This window comes from Glycine soja, chromosome 4 (genome assembly GCF_004193775.1).
Source record: "Glycine soja cultivar W05 chromosome 4, ASM419377v2, whole genome shotgun sequence".
Lineage (NCBI taxonomy): Eukaryota > Viridiplantae > Streptophyta > Magnoliopsida > Fabales > Fabaceae > Glycine > Glycine soja.
Genome location: NC_041005.1, coordinates 1,235,773 through 1,247,392, shown reverse-complemented (window position 1 = coordinate 1,247,392; position 11,620 = coordinate 1,235,773). Strand labels below are relative to the sequence as shown.

The 11,620-nt window shown below is 33.4% G+C and overlaps 1 protein-coding gene across 1 annotated transcript; it reads right to left on the bottom strand.

The window, feature by feature from the left end:
- Positions 1-360: 360 nt before the first annotated feature.
- On the bottom strand, positions 361-3,242 carry LOC114408498 (F-box/kelch-repeat protein At5g42350-like). Its single transcript, XM_028371563.1, has 3 exons — positions 3,110-3,242; positions 2,847-2,875; positions 361-2,733 (listed from the first exon to the last, which is right to left on the bottom strand). Exon 3 carries the CDS (start codon positions 2,644-2,646, stop codon positions 907-909), a length of 1,740 nt encoding a protein of 579 aa, XP_028227364.1. The 5' UTR covers positions 2,647-2,733; positions 2,847-2,875; positions 3,110-3,242; the 3' UTR covers positions 361-906.
- Between the last annotated feature and the right edge of the window lie 8,378 nt (positions 3,243-11,620).

The window sequence follows — 11,620 nt, the reverse complement described above, 5'->3', positions numbered from 1 at the left end:
ACAATTATATGGTTTAAAGGGCATGTATAGTTAGTGTAAGTATTACATAGTTTAACAATCAGATATCATCTTTAATATAACTTATAAGATAATTATTATAAAAATTAATAAATTTATCATATATATATATATATATGTCAACATCAAAATAGTTTTCTTCTTGTTTGTATTTTACTTATGACTAAAATTTTCATATCGTTGCATATTGCATGCAATCGACTGTGTTGTCATTATCCACACGCACAATAGTACATAAATTAAAAGTTTTCGCATGGCCATTTCAAAAGTTACGACCAAATAATTAAAATTTTGATTTTTGTGACTTTTATTCTTCTAATGAAAAAAGAACTAAAATTCCAATACAAGTAAAATAAGCCTCTTTTCATTCGGTTAAAAAGGGATAAACAAGAATAAACTTAACAGTTAAATGGTCACATGCAAATAATGGTAGATGCACAGATTCACAAGAAAATCTCTAGCAACTTTTCCGGAAAACAAGATTAAGGGTGCAAAATGCACCTAATCACACATTATATACTCGTTTTCATTGAGCCAATTCCCTGCCTCTGGGAGTGTCTTCTTCAGAATTGAGACAATGTCACTTGTATTGCATACACGTATAGCCATATGCCAAATACACAAGGAGGCTGATTAGTGCTACTAGTTATAATACAAAAACCTAATATAAGTGCAAAGTCGGTGTGGAATTCAACTTTTATGATTGGTGAGAAATGAATTAAATAAAAGGTACATGAGAAGCACAGAAACTGAGAATCGTGTTCAGAAGATTTGCCCATTACAATTATATGCAGCAAATATACAGCAGGACTTACCGGTCATGTTGTACCTCAAAACATAGAGGGAAGACCTAAGATTCTGTTGTTTAGCATACACGCACAAAGGATTTCAAAGGTGTAACACTGCCACAGATTTGGTCAAGCACGAAGAAACGTCCAGCTCATGAGTAACATGATCCCTTGAAATATGGTTCCAGTTTGCCATATCAGACACATCACAAACGGTGAAAAAACCCAATACCCGGCCAATTATTTTGAACATCTCCACCCCAAAAATCAGGCTTTTATCTGACACAAAAACAGCGTTCCAGTCCATTGGGGCATCCGGATGCACTGAGGCTTCAGTCCAGGTAAGATACATGAGATCCAACTCCCATAATTTTCTAACAGCCTTGTTTCGTCTCCCAATCTGACCATCCCCTTCACACCAGGACACTGAGAGCATGAAAAGGCGGCCATCAGAAGATACAAGTTTGGGGTAGTACCCATGTACACGAGGTGGGATTGGAGTGGCTTGAATTGCAATCCAGAAACCCCGTTCTATGTCATATGCTGCAAGCTTGTCTGTTTCAGAATAAACATAAAACATCCTGCCACAAACAATTCCAGAACGAGCAACCCCAAAATCAAAAGGTAATCTTGGGATTTCAGTCCATTTATTTGACACAGAATCATATATTTCCCCAGCGTCCAGAGGCTCATCCCAAGACCCCAGACCTCCTACAGCTATCAACAAAAATCTTTTACTGCCCTTTGAGCTTGAATGGTCACTTTTTTGTCTAAGAAATTTGTATGCCTTTCGACTGGGCAAAGATGAAGCTTCAGTCTCATTAAAAGCAGGTTTGCAATGACGTCTCATTGAAAGCTTGTGAGGATCCTCATAGACGTCTGAAACCCCACCAATCCTTGATCTTGGAAAACGTCTATCCTGCCGACTTTGATGACTTTGACAAGTTGGAAAATCCAAGCTGACCTCAGAGATTCCTAATATAGGATTTGATCTAGCATATTTCATGGATGGCATTTTACGCCAAGATTTTGTCAAGGGGCTAAATGCAAGCACCCCTTTGTGTGTTTTGAATGAGCTCCTATCCACTTTCCCAAAGTTAGTCAAGCTCGAACATCCTCCAACAATGAAGATATCATCCTGTATACCAGCAACAGAGAACAAGAACCTTCCTCTGAGAAAATGAGCATCTATCCTGTGCCATTGATTCAGAGACACATCCAGCGCATGTATCTCACCAGAACAAAATCCATCTTTAACAACCCCGAACAGAAACAACCATGGACTTTGATATGAACCCTCCCTTCTCATATGGAGGAACCTAGGCGTGGTGGTCAACGACCTCCATTTTTTACACACAAGACGGGCATTCATGAGACTTGTCAGTGGAAGCCTAACCAAACACATTTCAAGAATATCATCAGGAAGAAAAATATGCATTCTATTGTTTGTAAACAATTCTTCAAGCTCAGAATTCTTTCGGTTGTGTCTCCTCCAGAACCTGTCCTTCACCCCATATGAAAAGCAATCCACAGCAGTTTCTTCTGGGCCACAAATCGGCTTATATCCCTTTCCTTCGTCACTGGCACTAGATCTCCTTCTACTGCTTGAATCGCCAAAATCATCACCAGTGTCAGCACCTACCTTGCAGCCCCCACCTCGTCCATACAGATTTAAGCATCTTAAAGAAACTCCATTTACATCGTCAGCTTCTTCCCCAGAATTCCTGTTACTCTTCTTCCTCCACTTCTGGCTAACACTCCTCACAAGTCGCTTTGACACACTCAAACTCTGTAAATCTTGACAATGAGATTCGTCTGCCCCCAATCTTTCAGAAAACATTATGCTCACTAATTCTTCTTCACAAAAAAATATACAACACCCATAGCTATCTTGAAAATTTGCGTTCAGAGTAGCACCCAAGCTCTCCTATGATTCAATGTTCCAGTTAACATTCCACATCAAACCCACAGAATTCTATAATTAAAACAAAAGGGAAAACAAAAATGATCCTGAAAAAAAGAAGAAGAAGGGATTTTTACCTCGCAAAGCCAATCAATGAACCCAGATCCTGAAGGGAAACAGATATGTATGGTTAAAATTGACAATTTAACATGAAATTAGAAGAAGGTTGCGAGAGAGTGAATCCCTGAGAGTGTGAACAGTGAGTGATACCTATGTACAATACATTTCATATAGACACATAACTTTCTGGTTTGACGAATCGAATCTAATGCATAACGGAAACCTCACTGAATTCCAAAGACGGAAAGGGAAAAAGGAAAAGGAAAAGAAGAAGACTTACATTGCAATGCAATTCACAAAGAAAAATGAATCACCAATTTCTTGCTCCATTAGAAATGCTCATCTTATACCTACCAAAACTTTACTTTTTTCATTTTATGGCTCCTCCGATTGGAAAAGAAATAAATAAATAAAAAATACAAACAAAAAAATTGAGCAGTAAACAACAATTTTGTGGCTTGATTGGTAGGGACGGGAATTTAGTAAAGCGACTGCAACACTGATTAAAAAGCGACTCGTCGGTTCTTTCTTTTAATATTAATATTCATAATATTATTGTTATTCTGCTGCTAATCTTTTTCTTTTTCTTTTTTGCTTTTTTTTTTATGCCTACTAACATGTCGTGTAATGATACATGTCAAAAGAAAATGTCTTGTAATAATAACTGTTAACTCAGCATTCAATTCCCCATGTGTGTGATTTATTATGCCACGTTTCAAGCTCAACGTGGTATAAAATATTTATATATTTTATTGATTATTAATTTTTATTGAAAAATTTGAATGATTATTTATGGGATTTTTTTAATTATATCTTTTTCATTCACAAAATTCAAATATAAAATTTTGTTTAAAAAAATTAAGCTCGGTTCCGATCAATAACATGATGGTGAATCTTTTGAGATTTAATCATGTGTCATGGTCATTTTTTTATCCTTTTAGTGAGGAGTGAGAAGTAAATATTATTAATTAACAAATTAATTCATAAAAAGAATTGAAAGAAAAAAAAAGAGTGACCTAAATGACAAGATAAGAAAACCCAAACATAACATAAAATGGATCCCCAATGGGTATGGATTGTTTGATGGCAATGTGACAGACACGACAACACAGTCCACACTCGACAAGAAACATGCTAATGGATGAGTTTGGGCTGAAAAGACAACCGCAAGTGGTGGATGGTGAAAATGGAATTAGGAGGAAGTTAAAGATGTTTTTAGTATTTATTAAGGTAACTTTCTTTTAATTCATCTATTCTAAAGCATCTCTAATAGACGTAATTTAAGCAACCAAGTTTATATTCTTTATCTCACTTAAGTAATCTCTCACCATGTACATTATAATTAAATAATTTATATATATTTTACGCCAATAATATATTCCATCCGTCTTAAAATAAACATTGTTCTAAATTATTTTACACATAAAAAATAATAAATAAATAATAAATTATTTTACAAAATTAATTTTATGTCATAATTAATGATATAAATTTTGTTAGCTACCATTAAATTATAAATGATATAAATCAAAAAAGATAATTAATGTTACATAGAAAATAAAATAATAATTATTTTAGAATAATTTTTTTTATACAATAATTATAATGAGATGGAGAATAATTTTAAACAGCTCTTAAATGATTCTCGTTAGATTACCTTTAAACGATAAAACAATATTCTTTTACCCATAAGTAACATTTGCTTATAGATTCTGAAAAAAAAAAAAAAACAGTTGCTTGTTGAAGCAACTAAAACTCAAAATTAAGCCATTTTAAAATAATGGTTTAATTTCAGAATGGTGAAAATGAGGAGAAGACTACACAGATGGCCGGTTTACGACTTTATCTATTATTCGTTTCTAACAGCAAATGCAGCAATTGTACACAAGAATTAAGGGTTCTTCTAAAGCACAATCCTCCTTGGATTGATTCTTGCAATATAAAAATATGTCAGCATTATTGTATTTTGTATCAGTATGTACTCTCTTTATATTTCTCAGATTGTTCAGGTTATTATATAAATTAAACTACATACTACAAGACATTTTAGGCAACCACCGCTCCCAATCTTTGTTGATTCAGATCAACACAGAAAATCCCTTTTGCCTTCACAATCCAGGCTATAATTGATATTACTACGTGCACATATAGCCAATGTACGTAACGTGCAAATTGCTAATTTTTTAGTGTAGAGAAGAAAATCACATCGCCTTAAAAGTAAGCGACAGAAATTTCAGTTTTTGTATGGATATAAGCTAGTTTGCACGTTTATTTCTCTACTATCTAAGAATCATATAAGATATATATGTTATGTACGTTAGAGTTCTGAAGTTCGGTTGAAATGTTATAATTCGTGCAACGAATTTACATATAGTCAAATTTTACTCAATTAAGATCTGTAAGAACTTGAAAAGTAGTGGTACATGATATTAATATGCAAGAAAAAAAAATGATAGGACACTCTTGAAATAAATTATCAAACGAAAAGATATAGAAACTAAACTGACCAGACTTGTATGTATATCATACCCCACAACAACGATACAAATCACAAATAACACAGAGAATATGTAAGGATATTTGTTATCCTACACACATGCATATATATATTAATCGCTGCTAGCAAGACATGAGCACAGCAACATGAGACAAAACCAAGCTTCATACACTGGAAAATGCTTAGAATTCTTCACTTTCAATCAAGGACTTGCGGATGAAGGGGTTGGAGAGAGGAATGGAATGGAGGGAATATCATAGTTGTGATTGCGGGAATGTTTGGAAATGAAGCTGGTGGCAATGGAGGGACTAATGATGGTATGGTTGGGATGGTAGGCAAGGGTAGCAGTGGCACATTCCCCTGATAAGGATTAGAGATATGAAACTTGTACCGTAATGGTTATTTGTTGGTCATCTAATTTTATTATTCTTAGAGTTATTTTGTCTGTTATCAGTTTCTGCCCATTTCAAATATGAAAATAAGAATAGTTTATTTCAGTTTGTTGGCGTTGAAATTAAGTCTGATTTGTTGATACTTGATAAGGCATAGTAAACTTGCAAGGAACAATTTTCATTGGCAAATATCTCTAATAATCCTTGGTTTTGTGGTAGCTTTCTCATGGAGAGTATTGACTTTTGTGACAAAATTGTCTTCATTCCTTTCTATTAATGCTGATGCAGATAGATTAGTTGACCAACAACTGTTCTGATTAAAGTTTGCTATATGGAATACTGTGTGGGTAACTTAGAAGTTGAGCTAAGAATACTAACACCATCCCACCAACTAACCATGCGTACCTCATTAGACAGTTTTGTCTATAAAAGTCCCACATACAACATCTTCAGTACACATTCACAAAACATATCTAAACACTTACAAAGATCTCCAACTCCTATTGATCCTCTTGAAAGTTCTTGTATTCAACCATGGCTACTTACAGTTTGTCGACAGTGTTTTTTTCATTTGTGGCTCTAACATTATTGTCTGCAAGCAGTCACACAATAGCTGTTGGAGCACACAATCTTCTAGAATTGACGTTGTCAAAGCTAGAAGTGCCCTAACTTCCCAAACCTGAGCTGCCACCTCCACCAAAAGTTCCTGAATTACCAAAGCTAGAGATGTCTAAAGTCCTTGAATTGTCTAACGTTCCTAAATTGTTAAAAGTAGAGCGGTCTAAGGTCCCAAAAATGCCTAAAGTACCTGAGCTGAGCTGCCTAAGGTCCCCGAATTGTCAAAACTTGAGCTGTCTAATATGCCTGAGATTCCTAAGGTCCCTGAAGTATCTAAAGCATTTCCAAGCACAAATCCTTGAGTTTGAATTATGTCTTTTGCTGTCTTGTCTTCTGTCACTGTTTGGATTCCAGTGTTTTTTTAGTTCATGCTTATATGATATCATTTATGTTCATTTCCACTTGGGCGTAATTTGTTGTAGCTACTTGAGAGTGATTGTCTCAGTTTACTAGTATTTTAAATCATACTAGAAGTTATGTTCAGTTTTGAAGCTATTCAAATCGAATATAGTTATACCACATTTTTTGTGAAGCATATCGGGGAAAAAGGGATAGCGAACAGGAAAATAACTAGTAGACATGACGAATGACTTGGTCCAGGTCCAAGATGACTGCGCTTTGTAGTCTTTCATGATCCACAATACAGTCCTAAAACTCATGAAACAGATACACAGGAATCCTCTCATCACCATCAAATGATATGTTTTATAGTCCAATCCATTGGCTATACTATCTGACACTCAAATCAAATGCAATAATCACGCGACGATTTCCATTGGATTTAACCATCAACCAATGAAGAGCCCCATTCAAGAGCAATACAATCCGTGACTGGGCTGAAACCCAATATAATGCGGAACAGTATCCTTAGTTAAACTCCATAAATTGGTTCTGAGAGAGAAACAATAGACCTTCGTGGACGACACTGTTACGATTAGCACCACGTAGTCATCAGTTGACGGGCCATGCCCAATGCCAAATAGACGTTCAACGTAGTCACAGGTTGACGACACATTGTTGATTCGTTTATGAAAACCGGTAGACGGATTCCATATGACAAAATAGTATAAGAGTATAAATCCAATGCAAGAACCCACGATATCCACCCTGCTTATAGATTCGGGAGCGGATGACGGAGGTGGAATATTAAAGATTACTTCCGCAGAATCACCATCACCGTGAAGTGATGCCCTTACAAACACATTTGGAACGCAGCCTCAACAGAATATTCACGATCAAATCATCAGGGACCCCCTAATCTTTATCATTCTTTTTTTATTCTTGAAAACTATAAGAATAAAATTAAAACTTAAAACTATTATAATCTTAATTAACCCTAAAAATTAAAAAATGGTCGTAATCTTGATCTTTTATTAGTAAAGCAAAAAGTTCCGCGTATATTTTTTTCTCCAATTTTGCATGTATTATCCCGCCCAAAATTTTACATAAAATCACGTAAATCATGTAAAATCCAGCATTATTATATTGGACGATCATGTCGAAAGGTGCTTGATTCTACACTGATCTCTTTGAACTCCACTTCTAACCTCGCATATTTAATGCACAGTTAATAGCTAGAAATTCTCTCTATTTAATGCACAATATTTTATGTTGAACGGTGCTTAATTCCAATAAGCAAGTGGAGAGCACGCCTCTTTAATGCATCTTTAGAAACATTCTCTCTAATCTTATTATGCATCGTTATTGGAATTAAGAAGAAGGATACCTAAATAGACTCAATAAACCAAATGGAGTAACGAATGGTATTATCATTTTAACGTTTATTATTGAAAAAATAAACCAAATAAATACACTATCGAAAATGCATAAGGCCTTCGATAAAATGCAAAGCATTCATAGCATCCAGTATATATATATATATATATATATATATATATATATATATATATATATATATATATATATATATATATATATATATATATATATATCCATCATCTGTTCATATTTAGTCCAATTTAGCATCAAAATTTTGTGAGTAGTTATTCCTGTCAAATAAGGAAAAGGGTGACAGAGATTTCAAAGATTGTGCCTCGAAGGATTGGTTGGAGGTTGCAGGTTAGTGTAATTTGTTTGTGGTTCATTTCCAGATTTTAAAAATGTTGCTGAGATGAATAGCATAAAGATGCTTTTGGTTAAAGGTATTGAGTTCTTTTTCAACACCGTTGAGATGAAAGGAAAAAGATTGGTTGGAGGTTGTAGGTTGTAGGTTAGTGTAATCTGTAATTTGTTTTGTTTCTAAAAAATGTGGTGATCACGAGAATATGTTGATTGTGGGTAGTTTTCTTTCTTTGTAGGATAAAGATGATGAGTTTTTTGTGATAAAGAAAAGTTGGAGGAGTAGGTAATATTTTAATGTGAAGTAGTTTTTCATTTCCTTTCTTCTTATATCTCAAAAAGACATTTTTTTTCTGAGAGAAAAAAATACATCAAGGAGAAGAATAGACAATACCTTTTCACTTTTTTTTTTTTTGAAGAATTAAAAAGAAAACTTATTCAATTAGGTTAGCTATTAGCCTACTCATTCAAGGAGAAGAATAGACAATACCTTTTCCCTTTTCCTTTTTTTTTTTTTGAAGAATTAAGAAAAAAAACTTATTCAATTAGGTTAGCTATTAGCCTACTCATTCAAATTTCTTTTACCGATATCAACTAATCCATTTTCATTTGTCATGTTTTATGTCCGGTCACAGACTTTTTTCTCAGAATACAATATATTGTTTAACTTAAAATCCTAGACATGGCGGTAATTTACGTCGCTCATACCTGTACGATAAATGCTAACATGTGTTTTGCAGTAATTCACGTTTCTCATTTCTTTTTGATGCACAACATGGTAAGACCATCAACATAATTGTTTATTACTTCTAACGAATTTTTTTATTCGGTATGCATTGAAAATGATCGCCTTCTCATTATATAACCACAATGTTTTGGATAATAGGATTGTTGAAGTATAAATATAAAATGAAGTCCAACATCATAGAAATGAAAATTTTAAGTACGATATAAATAATAAAATTTAATTTATAAATCTGAATCTTAAGATTTGAAATTAAAATGTGATAATAAATTTATTTACGTGATTGTTTATAACCATTTATAAATCTTCTCATGTTTATCATTACTTCTTTGTGGATAATGTTTTCTAAAATATGTTTTAAGTTTTAACTTATAGTCATTTGCTTATTGGTTTCTTAAAATCATTTTGTATTTCTTTAGGCTACTAAATTTAAGATAGAAAACATTATCCAAAAGAAATGAGAAAATAGGTTGAGAATTGATTATTCAAAAGACTTGAAACTAAAATCATTTAGTGTGCTAATTTTGAAGTCAATCTAAATGTGTCTCAATTTATTAAGATTATTCAAAAGTGTGATTGAAAACTATATTCTCTGGCTTTTTATAAGATTAATTCTTGTTGGCTTTTTACATCATCATCTCTCATTTTATTTTCTCTTTCTATCTCCAGATTCTTATTCTCCCTGCTTATCTCACATGGAGATTCAAATGTAAGATCATAGTTCTCTTTCTTTTCTAATAATTTAAGAAAAAGGGGGAATGAGAACCCATTTTGGCAAGGGGGTCCATGCAATGGTTACCCTCGCCGAGGATATGCTTTAGGGAGACTATCCAATCATAGTGTAAGATATCACAAATAGCCTGAAGAATGGAAGCAAATTAATGGTAGAGGAGGCATCCACCTTAATGAGTGGCATTGCCATCAGAGAGTCTGGGAGGTAAAGGACTTCGTGATATCCTTCCCTCCGAGTCATGAGAAGCCATGGAAGATGGATTAAAGTTCTGCATGGACGTTTATGGAGTGGCCAATACGACCATGATTGTTGAATAGCCACACACTACATGGCCAATATGGAGTGGCATTACCTAAACAACTACCATCAACATTAACAATGGTCAAGAAGTCAAAGTCTTGCGCCAATTGATCCACCTAGCTAATATGGGCTAGGGTGTATTGGCATAAAAATTGGCCTCAACAGAATTTTCAAGGACGCAATTTGCTACAGTTTTGGTATTAGTTGCAGTTATCACCTTGCATGCAATCTAATAAAAAAAAAATCTTCAACTTAATATGGTATATCGAGATTTAAAATTAGCTTAAATATGTTTTTTTCTTTCAAATGTGGAGCAAATTTGATTTTATGAATTTTGAAAATAACTACTTTTATTTCATCGTTACGAACAGTGTTACACTTGTTTCTGAAATGGCTAACAATTTCATGTTATCAAATGGCACGCAGTCATCATAATTTTTTGACTTATAAAGAAAACCTAATTTGATAAAACTTCATGAAAATTTCACACCTATATGACATGGCTAGATCTTACACGTACAATCCTTGTTGCCTTCACAATCTAGGTTAAAACTTTTTTTTTTTTTGGTGAAATGCATTATCCGTTCAACCTAGAAATCTATATGAATGAGATACAAACTATATCCACTCTACGAGTACTACAAATAAATTAGTGCTATATCGAAAAACATGAAACTAACTTAAAGAATCATGCTCAACTAATTTATCATTAACTTGGTTTGCCTCGTGGAAAACATGCATCTAAATGATACTCCTTTAAAAATTATAAATATCATGAATACTCTTAACCAAAGAATAATAAGGACAAGCGACTATAACCTTTCACCAAAAGATTAATAACCACTTAAGAATCCAACCGTACCTTAATACGACAAAAACTTCTCGCCCAAGCAAGTTTAAGTCCGTGAACAATTCCCTAAAGTTCTTCCATCAAGATACTACGTGAACCCAATTTGAGATTAAAATCCCCAGACAAAATCCCATATTTATCTCGAAGAACACCACCACAATTTGGGATATATCTGATATTATAACTAACAGATACACACACAAAAAAGAAGAAATGATGTGAATTTGTTGCCAATTAAAATGAGTTTTGGACCAAGCATACTCAATCAATACGTTAAAAATATCTATATTTTTTTTATTCAGTATATTGAAGCTTGATTATTAGATCAATTGGTTAATTCATAATAATGACTGAGCGCATGGATGGACGGAGAGATTTTTCCATACTTATCTTACCCAATTGAATCGGGATCGTCTCTTATATTTGTGGTTAATGAAAAAAAGGTTAAAATATAAGAATTGTCTCTTATCTTATTTTTGGGTTATAATTTAATCCCTTGATTTTTATAAATTCTTAAATGATTTTCTTATTTAATTCATGACAAGTTAATCTCGTTTAAAAATTGATAATTTTTTTT